Source organism: Macaca fascicularis, chromosome 16 (genome assembly GCF_037993035.2).
Source record: "Macaca fascicularis isolate 582-1 chromosome 16, T2T-MFA8v1.1".
In the NCBI taxonomy this organism is placed as follows: domain Eukaryota; kingdom Metazoa; phylum Chordata; class Mammalia; order Primates; family Cercopithecidae; genus Macaca; species Macaca fascicularis.
In genome coordinates this window covers 88,401,394-88,420,553 of record NC_088390.1, presented here as the reverse complement: position 1 = coordinate 88,420,553, position 19,160 = coordinate 88,401,394, and the positions used below count along the sequence as shown (strand labels likewise).

Here is a 19,160-nt window from a genome sequence, read left to right as displayed (position 1 = left end):
CTCGCAGGCCGGAGAGAGCCCAGCGACCTGGACCCAGCGGGGACAGCTGTGCGCGCTGCGCGTTCTCGGGGACCCGCCCCCTGCCGCCGGGAGCCAGCTGGGAACTCCGGGGTCTGCAGCCGCCCGAACCCCCAGACGGAGAGTCCCGGCGGCCCTCCGGTCCCTCCAGGCAGCGGCGAGGAGGGGCGAACGGCCGCACCCCGGCAGGCCCTCCCTGCAGGGCTGGGGGCAGAGGGCCGCGCGTTTGGAGAGAGGCACGGAGGGTCGCGCGTTTGGAGGGAGAGGCGGGGCCAGGATGTATCACAAAGTGCAAACGCGCTGTATTTCCAAACCCCGCCGCGCGCAGGCAGCTGCAGCGTTCACCGTGACATCGCAAAAGGCGAGGGGGAGACGCGCCCGCGGGACCCCTTCCCGGTGCGCTTCCAGGTGGTGTCGACCGGGACGAATGGGCAGCGAGGGAGCCCTTCCCAGGCGCCTCCCACGGGATCGCCCGGCAGCCGCGGCACCACCTCCAGTCACCGCAACCCCCGCGTGGAACAGACGACCCGGGTCTCAAGGGGCGGCGCGGGCGGGAGGCGGCCCCCGGTCCATCTCGGGCGCCGCCTGATGTACTCCTGCTGCGCCCGGGTCCTCCCGGCCTGCCTCACTTTGGGGGGCTCAGGGTCCTCACGGGGGACCCCTGCACGTAAGCCAGGACGGCGTTCTGCAGGAAGCTCGCTCTCTGGGCCTCCTCGTCCCGGATGCGGGCGATCTCCGCCTCCCGGAGCCGCAGCTTCTCCCGGAGAGATGCGTTTTCGCTCTCCCTGTCCAGCAGCGCCTCTCGGTGGTCGCTCGCCATCACTGCAGGGCAAGGAGCGCAGTGAGCGGGCGCAGTCCCAGCGCACCGTGGCATGGCCTCAGCACGGGAGACCTGGCCAGCCCCGCTCTCTGGCTAGCCTCACGTCCCACCAGTGGGCGGCGGGAGGGCGAGGGTCTGGCTCACCTTTCAGCTGGCGCTCCAGGGCCGCCGCCTTCTCCCTCAGCGCCTCCTGAGCCGCCAGCTCTGCCTGCAGCCGGCCGTTCTGCTCCTGCAGCTCCACGCGCACCCTGCTCACCTCGGCCACCCTTTCCTGGTCCTTGAGGCTCAGCTCCTGCCAGGCACGAAGGTTGGGGAGTAAGGTGAGGGGTCGGGCTAGCACGCCTGGGGCCCCCCGCTGGAGCCCTGGCTACCTGCTGCAGCTCTTCCAGGCGCCGCCGCAGGCTCTCGACTTGCAGGCCCAGCTGGCTGGCCCGGGTCTGGGCCTCGGCCACCGCCTGCCTCTGCTGCAGGCAAGCGCCCTGCGCCTCGTCCCGCGCCTGCGCCAGCAGTCGCAGCTTGTCCTCCAGGTGAGCCAGACGCTGTCGCTGTGAGCACAGGAGCCGCCACAGAGCATGAGGGGCTCAGCCTGAGCTCACCTGAGGGAGTCTGCATGGGCACGACCCCATCCCTCTGCAGGACTGGCTGCTCTAGTTACTGCGACTCTGAACCTGCTCCCCTGGCAGCCACCTCCTCCAGATGCCCTCTGGGCTCCCCTCCTCCCTCTCCGGTCACACCACCCTTCCAGTCCCTCCATGCGTGTAGTCACAGGCTGCAGAGATGAGCCAAACCTTTCCACTATCTCAGGTCCTGATCTAAGGCTGAAGCCGACCCAACAGTGTCCAGGGTGTGCTGATCTGACCTCAACACCACACTCCCGCCTCCCCACTCAGACCACGGCTCTGGAGTCTGCATGTGGACCGTGATGCTGGGCAGCCTGGCTCTCGTAGAGGGTGGTGGACATCTGTGTGGCTCACCTCCTCCAGGTGGGCCTGGTTCTTGGCCTTGATCAGCTCCTCCTCCGCCTGGCCACGCTCACTGAGTGCCGCTGCTTTCACTCGGCCCAACTCCTACATAGACGGTCACCTGCCAGTGCGTTCTCCTGTCCCTGGCCCAAGGCCCTTCTCTCTCTGGCCCATCCAGCCAACCCCAACGAGGGGAGCTCCTCTCTGCCAGCCTCCTGAGGGCCACGCAGCTGCTCTGCCACCTAGCTCGCTGGGCAAGGTGCCTACGGCCAATGGAGCCCGAATGCCACCTAAGTCCCTCTAGCTTCTTGGGCACACTGGTGGGTGGGTCCCCAAAGTGGGACGTATGAGGCTCTGAGGCCAGGAAGGGGTGTCTGTGGTCCTGAGGTGGTGAACATCAGGGGTGCCTGCCTTGTTCAGCCCAGCGTGAAGGCAGAGCTTGGCCCTGCCTGGTGGGAGCTCACCTCTTCCAGGGACAGCCGAGCAGCCTCCAGCCTCTGCACCCGCTCCTGCATGGCCCTCTCACTCTCCTCCAGGTGCCGGGTCATATGCTCCACCTGCTCAGGGGCAGGAATTGTGGGGCCAGGCTGGAGAGCCGGGCCTCCCTACCTTCGCCCCATGGACTCCCCACCCTGGAAGGCAGGCGTCTCTTGGGAACCTTGTTCATTCTGAGAAAGCACTGCCTCGGGTGGCCTAGCAGGAAACTACCCTAGCATGCGCACGCTGCACAGGTGGGGCTTGGTGTCTCTTCAGCGGCAGCCTGTACTACGGCTGAGGCATGGCCGGGGTCCCCTCCCAGCCCCAATAGAAGGTTCTGGGTCTGACATCCGCTCAGGCTGGCAAAATACAGCCACCCAGTGACCCCAGGTTGGCAAGGGGAGCTCCCACCGGGCATGTGCTTTGGGGACACCTGCATGACACCAAGGACAGAGGCTGAGGAGCATTAGAAGCCAGATGAGGCCAACAAAGAGGGCACCTCCTTGATGCGCAGGCTTTCCGAGTCCTCCAGGCTCTGTCTGCACCTTCTCTTCTCCATGTCCAGGCGCTCTGGAAGCCCAGGGGGCAGAGCGTGTGTAAGCATCTCCTGGGGGACCCTGTCCCCAGGGTGCCCATCCCCAACCCTTCCACAGCAGGCCTGCCCACGCCCACCCTCGGCCTGGATGGCCCGCATCTTCAGCTCGGCTGATGTGCTGGTCAGTTCCTGCCTGGTCTGGAACAGCTGCTCCTGCTGACACCTGACCTTCCGCTCCAACTCCTCTACCTGGAAAGCCGGCACCAGAGAGGGAAGCTGCAGCCCGGCCCTGCCGTGCCCACCCTGGGCTCCCTGGCTCCCCCACAGATACCTGGTTTTGCAGAAGCAGGTTCTTTTCATTAGCAGCAGACAAGTCTCTGAGGAGCTTAGACTCCCGCTCCGCAGCTTCCTGGGAGGGGAACGTGGTATGGGCAGTGAGGGTCACGAAGCTGCCGCCCACCCCTCTCAAGCCTGCCCACCCACCTGCTGCTCCAGCTTGAGCTCCTTGGCCTGCCTCTGCGATAGGCTCAGCTGCTCCTGCTCCGCTGTGGCCAGGAGCTCCCCCAGGTCCTGGGCCTTCTGCTCTGACAGAGCCAGGGCGGCCTCCGTCATCTGCAGCCTGCAGAAAGGAAGGCCAGCACCCCCGCCCCGGCTGGAGCTTCACGTGCCTTACAAAGTCCTCGCTGCTCTCACTGTTGCTGGGCACCTAGTGAACCCCAGCCAGCACCCGCCTCCTCCAGGAAGGCTTCTGGGTTACTGCCCCAGCCTCACCGTTTCCCACCTCTACATTGCAAACGGGACTTGCACACAGGCTCACACCACCCTCCTCTGCGCTGTGGGCACGTTTCTGAAGTATCCTGAGCCACTCCCTACTTACTTGGCTTTGAGAGCGTTGATGATGGAGTGCCTCTCATTCAGGGCTTCCTGAAGCTGTCCTACACGGGCTGCCGACGCCCTGTGGGCAGAGAGGAGGGTGCAGAGAGTAACCCAAACCCCAGAGCGCTCCCGTACCCCTCTGGCCTCGGTAGCTGCTGCTGTTCCTTAAGCATCTACGGTCGCCTGGGCACTGAGCCTCCAGCCACCACCTCGTGGTCTCACTTGTGGGCTCAGGTTGGTCCCATCTGAGTCTGAGCCAGGACCCAATCCCTGAAGCCTTGTCTTGCCCTTGCCCTGCGCCCGCTCACCTGCTGCTCTTGGCCATCTCTTCCCGCTGCTTATCAATGGTCTCCAGCAAGTCCAGAAACTGGGGACAGAGACAGCCACAGCCCTGTCAGAGCACCTACAGCCTGTCCACGCGACCTTCTCGGGGGAAGGAGAGCCGGTGCCCACCAACACAGCAAGGCAGCAAAGGGCTCCACCCACAGCGCCCTGTCTCCTTCACAGGAAGGGTGGCTCCTGCAGAGGGAGGCCTTGGGGCTCAGACACCAGCTCCCCAAGGAAGCCCACCTGCAGGAGATCAGACCAGGAGGCCGCCCTCCTTCCCGGTACGAGCCACTCAGACAGGCTCTGCGGCCCCAAGGAAGGGAAGGTGGGCAGACCACGGGGCCGAAGGAGGCAGGACATGGCCAGGCCCTCCAGCCACGAGCAGCTCCAAGGTCAGTGAAGGCGCCATTCTCACCTGCTTGGACTTCTCCTCCCGGAGGTGCTGGACCTCCTTGCTGAGGACGTGAGTGCGGGCTTGGTTCTCCTGGAAGGTGGTGAGCCGGTCCTGGCTGTGGCCCATGGCTTGCTCTGCAGAAGGGGCTGTGTCAGCCGGGCGCAGGGGCTCATGCCTGGAATCTCAGCACTTCGAGAGGCCGAGGTGGGCGGATCACCTGAGGTCAGGGGTTCGAGACCAGCCTGGCCAACATGATGAAACCCTATCTCTACTAAAAATGCAAAAAATTAGCCGTGCATGGTATTGCACACCTGTAATCCCAGCTACTCAGGAGGCTGAGGCAGGAGAATCGCTTGAACCCGGGAGGTGGAGGTTGCAGTGAGCCGAGATTGCGCCACTGTACTCCAGCCTGGGTGACAGAGCGAACTCAGTCACACATACACACACACACACACACACACACACAAGGAGCTGTGTCACCCCGGAGCTGCTTAGCCTCAGGAGTGGCTGGTGGCCACCAGCCTTGCACCCGGCGGCTGGCTGCTTGGGAATCAATGCCTTGTAGGGCAAGGTCTCTCCTGGCAAGTCAGGGGTGCCCCCTCAGTGCATGAGGGTGGAAGGTGCTTCGTGGGGTTGGGGCTGTGAGCAGGAGGCACCTGGTGTTGGGGGGTGCGGGCACACGTGGGGCAGAGGTGGTGGGGGCTGCTACACCGCAAAAGGCGAGGGCCATCCTGGGGCATCTGGCCACCATTCCAAAGGTCAAGGGGCACCGCACAATGCTGAGGCGAACGCTGTGCCCAGCTCATGTTCTGGAAAGATCTGGGTGGCATGTGGCTAGGGGGCAGAGGTCAGGAGCGATGACAACACCCAGGGCAGCACTGAGGCAAAGCCAGGGACGGTGCAGCTGGAGCCAGAGGCCAGGCAGAGCCAGCAGAAGGGGTGAGCCCTCAGCACAGGGGCCGGAAGAGGCTGCCGCTGTGCGTGGATTAGGGAGTACGGCGCCTGGCAAAGTTCTCAGCTGGGTCTGGGGCACTAGGGCCTAAGGCTGAGACATCAGCTGCAAGGATTTGGGGTCGCTGGTGGGAGGGAATGTGGAGGCCAACACAGGCCAGGCGGCCCCACCTCTCATGACTCACATGCAGGGCCACAAACTCAGGGTGACCAGGGAGCCTTCCTGGCCAAGGCCTGGGCCACCTGAAACATCAGCAAAGCCATCAAGGCCAGGGCTGTGAGCCACACGGCTTCAGCTTTCCCAGCTGTGAAATGGGCACGCCGCCACTGCACAGGTCGTAAGAACTCAGCAAGCACAGGGCGCCTCAGACAATGCCAATGTGTGGTCAACGCCAATCAAGTGCCAAACAGGTGCCCCATGACCCCTCTGCTCCTTCCCGCTTCCCCTGGGCGCTCAGGCTGCTCTCCTCATCAGTTCCAGTCCTGAGCCGAGCACCCCGACCTCAGCGGACAGGCCTCTGTCAAAGGCTGACACAACGCTCCACACAGCCCCGCACCGTACCCACGGCTCTGAGGACATCCCCGGGGATGTTGTTCCCAGCCAGGTCCAGCCTCCACAGGGTTCTGTTGCTGGGGAGACAGTTCATGAGGGCCCGGCCCCCCAGGAGGCCAACGTTATTCCAGCGCAGGTCTGGAAGGAAACCTGTAGTCACCAGACAGAATGCACCTGGCAGAGGGGGAGCTGGCCTGGCCGGGGTGCTTCCCTGCGGGGCACTGCCTTGTGGTCAACAGAGCAGGAATGCAAGCAAGTCCCCTAGCCCCTTACTTCCAAGAGCAAAGGCAGCCTCAGAGGGATGAAGGAGCCTGAGGCGCCTGGGAGGCCTCACCCAGCTGCTGGAGGGTGGTGTTGCCCTTCAGGGCGAGGGCCAGCTCCTCAGCGCCCTTGTGACTGATCTGGTTGTTGCGGAGGTCCAGCTGCTGCAGGGCGCCGTTGGCCGCCAGGCCCCCGCAGAAGGTGGCGAAGGCATCGTCCCACGTGCCCAGGCTGTTCCACTCCAGCGTGAGGCTGCAGGAGGGGCAGGAACCAGAGTTCGCCTAGGGGACAGCCTGGCCTGTGGGGTCCAGGGCTTAGGGACAGGTGTGGGCTTGGGGTCTGATGGGCCGGAGCCTCTGACTACTCCCTGCCAGCATATGTGAAACACGGGCAACTGGCAGTGTGGAACTCGGGCTGCAGAACCATGTGCTCTGGGGCCAATCCTCAACCAGAGACAGGGCCTGCGGTGATGGTGGGTCCGGACCACCCCCCACCTCTGAATGGACTTGTTCTGTTGGAGGAGTTTTCCCAGAGCCTCAGCCCCTGCGGCCCGAAGATTGTTGCCCTAGGAGAGAAACAGGCCGTCAGTCACTCCCGTGCCCTGACTGGCTCTGAATTCCCGCCCATGCCCCAAGGGCCTTGGTCAGCCAGGGGACAAGGCTGGGGTGCACTCTGCAGGGAGGTGCAGCCTCCCTCAGCTCCTGGGCTCCCTGCCTTCAGGGGGCTTCCAAGGGCCGGCTTGTTTGCCGACATGAACTCTTGCTCCGGAGATGGTCACACACAGGAGGCCATCAGAGAACAGCCTGGGGACTCACAGACAGTTTCCAGCCACCTGCCCAGACCCCCGGCCCCTGACACCTGGCATCTTCCCCCTCTCCTCTTGCCGGGCTGGCACATTCGGACACTCAAAAGCGCAGGTCTCTCACCTTTAAGTCCAGAAAGCGCAGCACGGTGTTGGCACACAGGCCTCGGAGCAGCAGTGTGGCCCCTGTGTAAGGGGGGCCAGCGGTCACTCTCTGCCCCTCCTGACCCCAAGATCCTCCCCGTTGGCCCCTTTTCAGGGCAGCTCCCTAGACCCAGGGAGGGACAACTGTCCCGGTGGTCTGGGTTGGCGCTGGCCAAGAGTCTCGCTGTGAAGTCATGTTTGAAACACCTGCAGCCCCTTCAGGCACCAAGCCGGCTCAGCACGCGGGGAACCAGCTAAGCGGGACATGTTAAGGTCTCTCCCCTGTCCTACAGAGGAACTGTCCTCTACTCCCAGGTGCAGGAAGGGGCGCCCCTGCTCGCTTTAACCGAGGCACAGAAAGAGGAGAGCATGGAGAGGAAGCGACCTCTGGGGCTGCCGAGGCAACAGTGTGGGCAGCTAAGGAGCAGAGAGATCCACCCCGCCGCGCCTGCCCACCTTCCTCGCTGAGCATGCAGTCACTCAGGACCAGCTCCGTGCACAGCATCTCCCTCGGCAGCAGCTTGCCCAGGGCCCTGCAGGTCTCCACCGTCAGGCTCTGCGTGGCCAGGTCCAGCCGGCCCCTGGGAAGCTGGTGCAGCTGCTGCAGGACAGCCTCCTGGGGCTCGGCCCCACTCTCCCTGCACAGGCGGCTGTAGGAGCGCCGGAACTCCTCCATGACCCGCGGGGCCGGCAGGGCCTCCTCCGCATGCTCCCGCAGCTGCTTAAAGGGAGCCGCTCGGTGCGGAGCAGTCCCAGCGCCGGGTACGGCAGACGGGGCCTCCGCCGACCCAGACGAATCCGAGTGGGCTCTGCGGGCGGGAGGTCCTGGAGCGCGGGGGCTGGGCGGTAGGGCTGGGGCCCCGCAGTGCTTGGGGACTACCCGTGCAGGAAGCAGGCAGGCGCGTCGCGCGACCCCTCCAGGCCCTGCCGCGCCTGCAGCCCCAACCCCGCCCTCGCGACTGCCGCGTCGGGGCCTCAGTATCCAGGAAGAACAAGGCGCCCCGGGAGAGGCCGCGGGAACTACAACTCCCAGCAGGCTCTGCGCAGGCAGCCCTCGGTGCGGGCCAATGAAAACAAAGGAACTGGCGCGCCCTTCGGGCCGCAAGCTGAAAGGGGGCAGCGCGCTCCAGGTTCATTGGCTAGAGGCATGAGGGTGGGGCCCCGAAGGGGCATGCTCCGGGCTCATTGGCTGATGGGTGTGAGGGTGGTGTCCCGGAAGGGAGCGCTCCGGGTTTATTGGCTGAGGGACGTGAGGGCGGGGCTGATGGAGGGCGCGCTCCGGCCTCATTGGCTGAGATATTGGGGCGGGGCTCCGAGAGAAGGCGCTCCGGGCTCATTGGCTAGGGGAGCGGGGCGGGGCTCCGAGGGCGCGCTCTGCGCTCATTGGCTGGAGGGGCGGGGTTCCGGAGGGCGCGCTTCGCTGCTGCGATCATGGAGGGAGTCGGAGCTGGAGCCGGCTTCCGGAAGGTGAGGGCCGGCAGGCAGGGGCCAGGGAGGTGTGGACGCTCCGTCCCGACCCCACGCGTGACACCGTGAGGGCCAGACGCCAGCCCCCGCGCCGCCCACCTGTGTCTTTGAGGTTGGGCCCGTTCTCAGACTCCGACCCCAGCCCGGCCGCGCGCCCCGCGCCCTCCTGGGCGGGGTCTCGCAGCTAGTAGAAGGGCGCGTGGGGCAGCCGGGGCTGCGGGAAGGTGGAGAGGGTCTGCAGAAACAGGCAGGGGTGGGCGCCTTCATGGCGGAGTCCAAGCCGGCGAAGAGAGGACGAGCTGGGCCGCCGCCCTGCGCCCTGAGCCTGGGGTCTCCTGTTAAGGGGAGATCAGGCCCCAGGACGGGGACAGTGAGACCATCCAGCCCGAGGAGCCGGCAGGACCTACCCTAGCCGCCAGGCACAGTGGTTTCCCTTTTGCCTGCTCCCTAGTGGGCACCAGCACTGAGCTAGGAACGCGTGGTTTCCTCGGTACTCCACGTTACTCACACTTGACACGGATTAACCCCACCCGCGAGTGGGGAAACTGAGGCACGGGGGCGTTAAGTGACTCAGCAGAGCTAGGGTCAGACCCAGGCCGTCTGAGCCAGGATCCGCCCAGGCTGCAAGGCGTGCCCCGCTCTTCCCTGCCCCTGGCAAGTGGAGCTCTCACAGGGTGCCATGTGCAGAGTCCATGTGCGGGGTCCCATCGGTGCAGGCAGAGTGGTTTCTGAGCCTTTCTTTCTTTTGCTCTACCTGAAGGTTGGGGCACTGAGCTTCCTCAATGTCAGCAGGGCCTCATGGGCCTCTGTGGCCTGGGAAGGGAGGGTCTCAGGCCCTTGTGAACCCATCCTGGGGGGAGGACTTCAGGGAAGTCCTGTAGAAGCAGGGAGAATTCTTTGTTTCTCCTGCATCGGGCCCTTCTTTATCACCCGAGACAGCAGGGGGTCAGTGTGGGGCACTCTGGTGGAGTTGCTGAAGATTCTCGCCAGAACTCAGAAGGAGAAAGTCACTGAGGCCTGGGCCACCTCACTGGGTGGTTGGGAGAATCCACCAGGTTAGAGTAGCTGAAAGGCCACTGCCGGAGAGGGGGCACTGGGGACACACCCCAGGAGGTCATGTGTTCTCTCCATCAAGCCCACCTGACAACTAGAGGCCCGAGGGCTCTGGCCAGAGCTGGAGTTGTGGTCATTGCAGAGGATGAATGTGAAGACGACGGGGAGCAGGGGGCCTGCAGCCCTGGTGTGGCGTCCACAGGTCATGGGGCAAAGCTGGGTGTGTCCCAGGCCCTCCCACAACCGCCCCAGTGCTGGGCCTGCCTTCCGAGGCCGCTGCCGGTGTACGGAGCAGCCCCTTGGATTGTCAAGGCAGCCCCGGCATCCGCCACTCTCTGGCGTGGGGTCCCGGAGCAGGTGGGAAGGTAGTGCCTTCTGGACGGTTTCCGGTGCCTTTCCGGTATTGCTGGCTGTAAGCAGCAGGAAGGACCAGCAGGTGGCGCTGGGCTCATGCGGGTGGTGCCTGGGACCCTGGCTAGGGGACAGCGAGGGCTCAGGACGAGCCGGGATGCTGGACCCTGCTGCCCCCTGCTGGGGAACATTTCACCTCCCGCGTCTCAGGGCTTCACCCATCCATGCTCTGCTTGTCACCTGCTGGACTGCTCCGGGTGAGGTGCTGTGACCTCCCTGTGGCCGACGCTGGCGGCCTAGCCGGTTGTTCACAGGTTAGTGCCTGTTTCTGGGCTCCTGGGCGCCCACTGCCCTGCCCCCAGCCCTGGACGCTCCATGCTGGCTCCTTTCCCAGCCACCGTGGGCCAGTGCCTGGTCTGGGCCGCCTCACTGAGTCTCGTGGCTCCACCAGCCACCCAGGGCTGCCCTCCTGAGTCTCGGCCGCCACCACTGCCGCTGCCACCCGCCACTCTGTGTGGATAGCTCCTGTGTTCACACACAATGCATCCCAAACTGAGCTCCTGCGTCCTGGCTCCAAAATACACATGCCCACAGCCCCCCATCTCCTCAGAGCAGTGCTGTCCTTTTGGGGTCTCAGCGTGGACTCCCCCCTTGTCCCTGTCCTCCGTCCATCAGGAAGGCAGAAAGGCCCTGGCTCTGCAGCCCCCTCCCTTCCCCCCACCCCGGGCTTGGCAGCCAGAGTGGTCCTTTCAAATGCCAGTGCTGCTTTCCACAAAAAACCTAGAAAGGATTCCCAGTTGCCTGCCACGGAGAGCTGATCAGGCCCTGGGCCCTCAGCGTCTGGCCCACCCCTCACTCCAGCCTGCGGACCACGCTGGCACAGCCTAGCTCTGTACCCCCAGGACACCAGCACCTCCTGCAGGATCATGAGCACCAGGGCAGGACTGGTCAGGAGCTGACCCAGCACCCAGAACAGAGTTGGCACAAGCAAGGCCTTACGGGTGGCACTCCCTCAGTCCAGCCCACCTGGGAGCAGCCACCTCCAGCCTCCAGACCCAACCCGGGCTCTGCCTTCCCTGCCTCTCCACAAGGAGAGCAGAGCCATGGCCCTCTGCCGGGGATGGGAGTGCAAGATCAGGCCAGACTCAACGAGGCCTTTCTCCACTCTCCCTGGAGCCCCAGCAGCGGGGCCTGCTCCCGTGTCTACAACCACTCACGCTGTAGGGAGGCTCCTTGCACAGACCTTGCAAAGAGTCCTGGCGCCCCGAGTGGAGCTGCCCACACATCCTGCTTCTCCAGCTTCTGCCACCCTAACCACTAGGCTGGCCCTCGTCCCCTGCCCTGGGAGAGGCCCAAGCACAGAGGGCATCTGCAGCCAGAAATCACAGCCACCGTCACCCAGAGTGATCACCAGCCCGGGGGTGTGGGGGGAGGGTGGGGCCTGGCTGACACCCCCTCTCTTCCAGGAGCTGGTGAGCAGGCTGCTGCACCTGCACTTTAAGGATGACAAGACCAAAGGTACAGGCGGGTGTGGGCGGGAGGTGGGTCCCCGTACTTGTCCTCAGAGACCCTTTCCTGCAACTCTGCAGGGCCAAGGCCTGGGGCGGGCGGGGGTAGGTCTGGAGCCCCCAGCCGGAGCGGTGGGTGAGGGTCCCACATGACTTCCCCTGCCTTGCAGTGAGCGGGGACGCGCTGCAGCTCATGGCGGAGTTGCTGAAGATCTTTGTTGTGGGTGAGTCCGGGGTCCACGCTCCTTCCGGGCACCGCGTCCCGGATTCTTTTGTGTTTTCACAGCGGGAAAACCAAGATGTGTTTTCCCCAGTTTCCCACAAGGTCCTAAACTTGGGTCTCCTGAGCCTGTTTGTCAGGTGCTGTGGCCTGGTTCTGGGGGCTGCCCGTGGGTGTGGGTGGGGGCACCGGCCCAGGCTGAGGCCCTCGCTGGGCTCGGGTTTAAGATCCCCCACCTCGCGTTTCTCGCCGCAGAAGCAGCAGTCCGCGGGGTGCGGCAGGCCCGGGCAGAAGACACGCTCCGTGTGGATGTGGACCAGCTGGAGAAGGTGCTCCCGCAGCTGGTGGGTGAGCGTGGGTCGCGGCGCCAGTGGAGGTGCCCAGCTGGCTGGCCCTAAGCACTTCTCTCCCCCACAGCTCCTGGACTTCTAGGGATCTCAGCTGTGGCTGAGGCCACCCCCAGAGGAGCCCCGGTCCACAGAAACAGGCCTTGTGTTTCCAGCGGCCTCTGATAACAGGCGGGGAAGGACCTGAGGGGTTGAGTTGATTCAAACAAGATCCCCAGGTGTCTCCAGCCTGTGCAGAAGGGGCAGGACTGCAGTGCATTGCTGCCCTCGGAGTGTCCAGTGGGGACACTGGTGTGGGAAGGGGCAGCACCTGGGGAGTCCCTGCCTCTCCTCCCTGGGGCAACAGTGTGCGTACCACCCAGGGTCCTACAGGCAGGTGCTGGGAAAGGCCCAGCCACCAGGTAGCCTGTGCGTTTGACAAACAGCGGCTGGCAGCACCGCCTCCTGCCCACATTCCTGCCACCTGACATCAAAGCTGGCGTGTGACCTTTCCAGCCATGCGATATTCCCCTTGGAAGATGCTTCCCCCGGCTATAAATTTGTTCTCACAAAGCAGCATCAATAAATCAAAACTGTCTCTCCCAGCTTGGCCTTCTTGCCATTAATCACCCAAGTCAAACTGCTTCAAAGCCTCGCTCCCCGTGCGCACCCTTCCACTCCTGGTAAGAAAGCAAAGCACCAGGAGGACGCACTAACAAACAGCATGTGTGCGAGTGACTCGGCCCCGCCCCCAGGCGCTGCGGAACCCGGGCCGCGTACATGTGGCCACCCGCCTGGAAAATGTTACTCCTGCCCCAGGGGTTGGGGCAGCCACGGGAGCTGCCACCAGTGGGCAGTGGCTTCCAGGAATGTTCCTGTGGCCGCAGGCAGTGGCCACAGGCAGGACCAAGATGCACAGGGTGAGAGACTGGCCCAAGGGCCTGCTGAAATGAACAGGCCTCCCCTCTTCTCCGACACCGGCCCCAAGCAGTGCGTGGGGTGCAGCTCAGCCCCCTCAGGCCATGCCCTCTGCCCACCCTTGGAGACACAGGGCTGTGGGACCTGCCTGGATGCCCCGCCCAAGTCTGGCTGCCCTCTGACTCTCAGGGGCCTCTGGCATAAGCTCCACTTGTGCCAACGCTTGGGAAGTGGGCAGAGCCTTGGCCACTTCCCCTCCAGCCCACCTCACTTTCTCTCTCGTCAGAGCCCAGGACTGGAAGCACCCCAGGGGCTCTCAGCTGAGCACCATCCCGGTGCCCCACGCAGGAAGGGGAAGGGGTAGGGAGTCAGGGTGGGAAGCATAAGAGCTGCCCCGTGGGACCCATCAGAGGCGGCCCAGCCTCTCTCCTGCCCTGGTGCCCAAAGACAACTTTGAGGCAAGCCTCTTCATCCTTGATTGAGCCTCACTGGCCCCGGGAAGGCAGAGCTGCTGAGACCCACCCCTTCCCTGCTCTGCCCACCTCAGTAGGTCAGTTTGAAAGCCCTGGGAGCCTGTGGAAGTCATCAGACTTGCTGGGGAGGCTGGCTGTGGGGTGGGCCAGGGCCAGAACGCAGCACTATAGCCGCTCAGGGGCAGTGGGAGGCCCAAGGTCAGGCCCTGCCCTGCAGATGTGGGGGGACCTACTAACTCCTCCCCCAGCTCTCGGCCCGGGGTTTGGCTCCTGGGTTGCAGGTAATTTCCCCAAAAAAGCCTTTCTTCCAGCACTTCTGTTCTCCTTAGAGGAGGGATAAATAACTATTAGGTAAAAATGAAGAGGAGACCCACATGGGTTCAGGATGCACACCACGGTCCACAATGCTCCTCAAGGGCCCACACCACGGTCCACCAGGCTCTCAGGCCTGGACACTGCAGTCCAGCTGAGCCAGGGCAGAGGACGGCGGCCCTTTTTTGGAGGAAGCACGACAGGAATGCGTTGAGGGATGCACAAGTCTTTATTCCTACTGGCAGGGGAGGTGGTCCTGTGGGTGGCAGAGTGGGCACCTTGGGCTGGTGGCTCTCACCTCTTGCTGGCTGTAGTGCAAACACACCAGGGTGACCACAGGCCCTGGGCTCCTGCTGTCCGGCCACCCGCCCACCCGCCCAGCTGAAGCACTCGGCCCTGCCGGCCACAGCACCTAGCCCTTCAGCCCAATGGCCCTGCCACAGCACCCAGCCCCCCACCCTCCACCCGGCCACAGCACCCTGCCTTCCACCCGGCCACAGTACCCGGAAGCTTCAGCCACTTGGGCACCTTGCCCAGGCTCCTCTTCACAGGCTGGGCCGTCCCTGGGATGGGCTCAGGGGGGCCCAGTGCCCCCTCCTCAGCAGTTGGTTCAGACTCAGGTGCAGGGTCAGGGGCTGGCAATGGGGAAGGGGACCCAGCGACCCTGGACATGCACCTAGGGGGAGACGAAGATGCAGGCTGGTGAGTGCCGCCATGGGAGGTGCCCCCAGACCCACAGGCACTTACTTGGCCACCAGCATGTCAGCTGCAGATGGGGAGATGGCGTGCTCCAGCAGGCCAGGCTCCAGGTAGACACCTGCAGGGAGGCCCAAGCTCACCCTGAGCCTCTGGGGGGGGGCCCATCCGCCATCCGCCATCCGCCCAGCATCTGCCCATCGGCACTCGGCTCTGGGAGGGCAGTGGCCAGCAGGTGGCTGTCCCAGCCCTCTCTCGGGGAGGTGGTTATTGGGGCCGCAGAGCTCCCTCTCAGACCCAAAGGAGGCCCCAGACTGAACGCCCTTCCAGGCAGCTGACTCTGAGGTCCAGAGACAGGCTGGCTGGGCTCCAACACCGGCCCCAACCACCGACACTCACCTGCCGGCTCCTTGGCTCCGAAGTGTACCAGAGCGGCCGGGAAGAGGTTTGCCTGCAGGGAGGGCGGGGGGCTCAGGGGTGGGGTGGGCACCATGGGCAGAGCACCCCCCTGCGGTGGAGGCAGCCACACCCCCAGGGCCCGGCCCTGCTGATGGCCACAGCTCCACCATCAGGCGGGCTCTGCCTGCCCGGCCCCCATGAACCCCTCTTCGCCCAGCTTCCTGTCTGGCACCAACCCTACCCCTGTACGCAAGGCCAGGGCGCCCTGGGACCAGCGCCCTCCATGGGACCACCCCAAGCCCCAAGCCAGCTGAAGGCTGCGGCCTCGAGGGTCCTCAAGCCATGCAGCATCACAGTCCTCCCTCCTCTGGCCTCTGCACCTGAGGAAGGTGGGGCCAGGCGTGGCGGGTCCTGGCGTATGTGCCGGGACCACCGTGGAGAGGCGCAGCTGCCAGGGTGGGTATCCCCCTCCCAGCTCCAGATTCCCCCTCCCGGCTCCAGGCTGCTCGGGGCCACAGGCTGGGGGTGGGAGTGGGGCTGGGGGATGTTAAAAGATTAATAAGAGGAAGCTTCAAAGGCCAGGCCCAGGAACGCTGAAACCTCAGCCTCCAGCCAGGGGCCCAGGGACACAAACAAGGGCCGTGAATGCTTTGAAAACCCAATTGTGCCGCCTGGGATCAAAGCCTTGTGAGGAGAGAAGGGCCTGTGGGGTGGGCAGGGGCTGCCCGAGTGGCCCCGAAGAGGCGCCGGAAGCTGGGGAGCCAGGAAGGGAGCACGGGGAGGACAGCGCCAGGAGCCGCCGTGGTCTCGGCCTCTCACAGGCGGACGGCATGCTTCATCACCACGGGGCCTCCAAGATTCACACCCAGGCTGCAACTGCTCACAGAAGCCCAGGGGACACTGCCCAGAGGCCGCTGTGGGCACAGGAGGCCTGGCCAGCCCCACCTGCAAGGGGCAAGAGGGCTCCCTCAGAAGCCACCGATGCAGAGAGGCACCTGGTGTTCATCACAGCCGCACAGGCCAGGACCCTCACCCAGCACTGCCCCGTGGGACGCACAGAAAGGGGCAGGCAGGACTCGGGAACGCCAGCGGAAGGAAGTAGGCTTGGTGGCCGGGCCTGGGCACCCGGGCTCTGTCTGCGCCTCTATGCAAGGAGCACTGAGCCAGGCAGCCTACCCGGCTGTCCCCACGTGCTCGTGCCCAGCCTTGACTCAGGAGGGATCCCACTGCTCGGACGAGGGGATGGTGGAGAGGAGGGTCAGCAGACTGGGCGGCATGGAGGCTGACCCGTGCTTGGAGAGGCTTGGCCTCTGGATGGACCCCAAAAAAGGAGCCTCCCAGAGTCCATGTCACCTCCGTCCCCCACTGGTGGAAAGGGTGTTCTCTGCCCTGGTTCCCAGGCGCCATCTCAGTAAGCGACCCAGGGTGAACGGAACCACCCGGTCACCAAGCTGGGGCTAGAAAAGGAAGGTGGGTCACACCATCCCCCCAGCCACCCAGAGCAGGGCCCAGGACGGGCCTTTGAGGGAGGCTCAGGCTGAGAGGCCTTTCCCCACCAGCACTGCCCCAGGAGGTCTCAGGCTGCCCGCCTGGCTCCCTCGGCTGACAGGGAGAAGTGGGGGCACCCGCCCTGCCCTGACACAGCCTGAGGGCCTGGGGCCGGCTCCTCCCTCGCTGCTGCCCAGGACACTGGGGTCCCAAATCCGGCCACCTCTCTGCTGCCAGCCCCTTACCCCACTCAGTGTTGCCAGGAAGAGTTTCCGAAAGGAGGCCCACGCCAACCCCCATGGGGCAGCAACTCTGCAGGGGCTGCATGCACACGTGGCCCAGCGCCCCGGTTGCCCCCTCCAAAGAGAACGGCACCACCCTCGGGGAAACGAAGCCAAGAGAGGAGCCCTTACAGCCCAAGATGCCCGGGAGGGAGGTGGCACCATGGTGCCCGGGAGGGAGAAGGCACCACGGTGCCCGGGCAGGGAGAGACGGGGCATCCACCCACAGAGCGGGAGCGGGGACTGCAGGAGCCATCCCACCTTCTGCAAGACCATTTGTCAACGAGGAACATTTCAGAGGGTCCAGGTGGGGTAGGGCCTGGTGGGTGGGAGGAAGGGGGCCTGTCGTTCCCAAGAGGCCCTGGCAGTGGGCAACACAGCAGTACAGGACGGGGCTGTCCTGGGTGGAAAGGAAGGACAGACCTGGCTAGGGGTGGGCGCCCAGCAGGCACTCAGGCCGGAAGTGCCAGTCACTCCTTCCCAAGTGGGTGGCCAGTGTCCTGGCAGAGGGTCCCCCGAGGCAGCCTGAGAGCTCCAACAAACAGAGGGTGTTAGGAGCCAGGCTTGCCCCACCAAAGCCAACGGAAGGAAGCCCAAACAGCAGAGAGTTTGAAGAGATAAGTGAGGTGACCGTGACATCAAAGGTGGGCCTAGTCCAGGATGACCTTCCTTATGACATGAGGATGCGGACCGCACACAAAGGTGACCGTGCCAGCCCTGATGCCCAGGGCCAGGAAGCAGGTTTCAGGCAGCGGTCGGGGCTTTGTTCCCCACAGTGGAGCCCCCACGCTGCTCACACTTCCCTGTCCTCAATCCTGGCCGCCTCCTCCCAGCCCTCCCAGAAAACCTGCGCTCTCCCGGGCCAGGGCCACAGAGGGCTGCCGGGCTACCCGAGCCCCCACACCCACGCACGCTGTCCCTCTTAGAAGCAGGGGCCGGAGCAGGGCCCCGCCAGAGACAGACATGAAAGCCGGTGCTTCCACGCCCGCCGCCTGCTTGCCTGTCAGGGAGGCAGGCTTCCCCCCCTCGGCCCCGCCAGCTCTCTGACGGCAGGCAGGCAGGAATGTCACCAGGGACGCCACCCCGAGAGGCCCCCAGACTAGAGCCGAGCTGACGGAGGGCAGGAGATGGTGGCTGGCGGGGAAGCCATGTATCCCCAGGAACAGCGCAGCAGCACCCCAGTGCTCTCAGGGGGCCTCCCAGTGGGAGGGTGGGCTGCAGGCCTGGGCACTGGTCCTCCTCCACCCCAAGGCATCTTCCAAATTCAATGTTTATCAACTGGCTGGCCAGCAAGGGAGGGGGTGGAGACGGAGGAAGGAGGCCCAGAGTCCGCCCGGCAGCTCAGGGGCTGAGAGGGGACTGTCTCACTCCTCCCCTGCCTCCGTCTCAGGGAATCCCGCTCAGTCCTGCTCCTGATCACCCCTGGCAGCTGCCAGCCTTCTTGCCCCATCTCAGCAAGTGGCTGCAGCCCCAGGCAGCAAGCAAGCTTCTCACCTCCAACCCAGGCCTCTGCAGAGGCCTGTGGCCACTTAAAAAAAAAAAAACGCCTCTGTTGCTAATTAAAATATCTGAAGAGGCTTTGAAGAGGAAACCATTAGGCCAGAGGGCTTCGGAAGGCCCCAGGCGGCTCTCCCACAGGCCAAGGACAGGACATTCATTGCTTCTGGCTCTGGAGGGCGGCCCAGCAGGGCTGGGGACCGGGCACCCTCACTCTGGCCCCACCCTCAGGAGCTCTCAGGGAGGTGGCAGGGACCCACAGAAGCAGCGGACAGCTATGGGTACCAGGGCATTCCTAGCAGGGGCCAGCGGGGCCAGCGGGAGAGGCCGGGAAGGGGGAAGGGGCAGGAACACAGACTTGGCAGCTGAAGCCCCAGGCGGCCGCCTCCAGCTGAGGGCCTGGTCCCTCTGGGGCTCCCCAAGCCCTGCTCCCAGGCCTGCCGGGCCCTTCCTCACCCAGACGCCTGGGCGGGCACCGGTGCTGCCTTGGCCCCAGCACAGCAGCCCAGGGGGGCCGAGACCTCCAAGCGGCCCCAGTTCAGGCAGGCCGCCTAGCAGGCCCTTTCTCACCCGGGGCCAGGCAGGAAGCAGAGGAGGCTGGAAAGACCTGTCAGAAACAACTTCAGAGGCGCACGGCCCCCTCTGAACCCACCCGCTCTCAAAGGCTTTATTATCCCACACCAGCGCCTGCCAAGCCACTCCTTCCTGACTGCGGGCCTCACCCTCGCGTCCTGCCCTCCCTGGAGGGCCCCGCCCCGCAGCACCCCAGGGAGGCCTTCGGGTACCTGAAAGAGGGTCCGCGTGTGGTCGTCCAGGACTGTTTTTGGAGGGGTGATGACTGAGGAGAGAAGGCATCTATGTGTTAGGAAGCACGGCGGTCCCCATCCACGCTCCCAAAAGAAGACAGGCCCGAAGATGGGGGTGACACCTCACGTGGGGCAGAAGAGCCCCTCATGATCACACCCTGTGCCCACACTCCGGCTGCAGAAACCCCAGCTGGGGGCTCGGAGGGGCTGGGGCAGGGCAGGCCCAACTGCAGGGGTCACCACCC

The 19,160-nt window shown here is 64.8% G+C and overlaps 3 protein-coding genes across 31 annotated transcripts in view; 1 reads left to right on the top strand and 2 right to left on the bottom strand.

Annotated features, from left to right (window-relative positions):
* Positions 1 to 298: 298 nt before the first annotated feature.
* On the bottom strand, positions 299 to 8,123 carry LRRC45 (leucine rich repeat containing 45). Of its 4 annotated transcripts, none has more exons than XM_074020964.1 (17): positions 7,577 to 8,123; positions 7,101 to 7,162; positions 6,669 to 6,739; positions 6,187 to 6,426; positions 5,923 to 6,051; positions 4,431 to 4,543; positions 3,997 to 4,055; positions 3,690 to 3,767; positions 3,296 to 3,431; positions 3,144 to 3,221; positions 2,950 to 3,061; positions 2,777 to 2,847; positions 2,265 to 2,357; positions 1,813 to 1,905; positions 1,210 to 1,383; positions 983 to 1,130; positions 299 to 840 (listed from the first exon to the last, which is right to left on the bottom strand). In XM_074020964.1, the coding sequence occupies exons 5-17, from the start codon at positions 6,005 to 6,007 to the stop codon at positions 644 to 646; spliced, it is 1,437 nt and encodes a 478-aa protein (XP_073877065.1). In that variant the 5' UTR covers positions 6,008 to 6,051; positions 6,187 to 6,426; positions 6,669 to 6,739; positions 7,101 to 7,162; positions 7,577 to 8,123; the 3' UTR covers positions 299 to 643. The 4 variants fall into 4 exon arrangements, with proteins under 4 accessions (XP_073877065.1, XP_005585362.3, XP_045232375.2 ...); XM_005585305.4 differs by having other exon boundaries at positions 6,248 to 6,426; XM_045376440.2 differs by lacking the exon at positions 5,923 to 6,051 and having other exon boundaries at positions 6,248 to 6,426.
* Positions 8,124 to 8,534: 411 nt separating this feature from the next.
* On the top strand, positions 8,535 to 12,650 carry CENPX (centromere protein X). Of its 12 annotated transcripts, none has more exons than XM_074020976.1 (5): positions 8,535 to 8,587; positions 11,458 to 11,509; positions 11,670 to 11,723; positions 11,975 to 12,048; positions 12,137 to 12,650. In XM_074020976.1, the coding sequence occupies exons 1-5, from the start codon at positions 8,552 to 8,554 to the stop codon at positions 12,149 to 12,151; spliced, it is 231 nt and encodes a 76-aa protein (XP_073877077.1). In that variant the 5' UTR covers positions 8,535 to 8,551; the 3' UTR covers positions 12,152 to 12,650. The 12 variants fall into 12 exon arrangements, with proteins under 12 accessions (XP_073877077.1, XP_073877076.1, XP_045232386.2 ...); XM_074020975.1 differs by having other exon boundaries at positions 11,975 to 12,063; XM_045376451.3 differs by having other exon boundaries at positions 8,535 to 10,305.
* Positions 12,651 to 13,958: 1,308 nt separating this feature from the next.
* Positions 13,959 to 19,160, bottom strand: part of ASPSCR1 (ASPSCR1 tether for SLC2A4, UBX domain containing) — a 43,549-nt gene continuing 38,347 nt past the window's right edge. For 7 of the 15 annotated variants that reach the window (XM_074020971.1, XM_074020973.1, XM_074020968.1 and 4 more), the window contains 5 exons: positions 18,895 to 18,947; positions 14,844 to 14,895; positions 14,496 to 14,565; positions 14,252 to 14,424; positions 13,959 to 14,056 (listed from right to left, as the gene is read on the bottom strand). In XM_074020971.1, coding sequence (XP_073877072.1) covers positions 14,043 to 14,056; positions 14,252 to 14,424; positions 14,496 to 14,565; positions 14,844 to 14,895; positions 18,895 to 18,947 — 362 coding nt within the window. In that variant the 3' untranslated portion in view covers positions 13,959 to 14,042. Of the gene's footprint in view, positions 14,057 to 14,251; positions 14,425 to 14,495; positions 14,566 to 14,843; positions 14,896 to 15,223; positions 15,789 to 18,894; positions 18,948 to 19,160 lie in introns of all 15 variants that reach the window. The other 8 variants (XM_074020967.1, XM_074020966.1, XM_045376444.2 and 5 more) reach the window with 2 other exon arrangements.

Coding starts and splice junctions, on each gene's coding strand:
- LRRC45 (XM_005585305.4), bottom strand. CDS start 7,796: ATGGAGGAGTTCCGGCGCTCCTACAGCCGCCTGTGCAGGGAGAGTGGG. Junction 7,163..7,576: donor CTGCATGCTCAGCGAGGAAG/GTGGGCAGGCGC, acceptor CCCCTTACACAG/GGGCCACACTGCTGCTCCGA. Junction 6,052..6,247: donor CACCACCCTCCAGCAGCTGG/GTGAGGCCTCCC, acceptor GTTTCCTTCCAG/ACCTGCGCTGGAATAACGTT.
- CENPX (XM_045376449.3), top strand. CDS start 10,216: ATGCTCTGCTTGTCACCTGCTGGACTGCTCCGGGTGAGGTGCTGTGAC. Junction 10,306..11,457: donor GCCTAGCCGGTTGTTCACAG/GTTAGTGCCTGT, acceptor CCTCTCTTCCAG/GAGCTGGTGAGCAGGCTGCT. Junction 11,724..11,974: donor GCTGAAGATCTTTGTTGTGG/GTGAGTCCGGGG, acceptor TTCTCGCCGCAG/AAGCAGCAGTCCGCGGGGTG.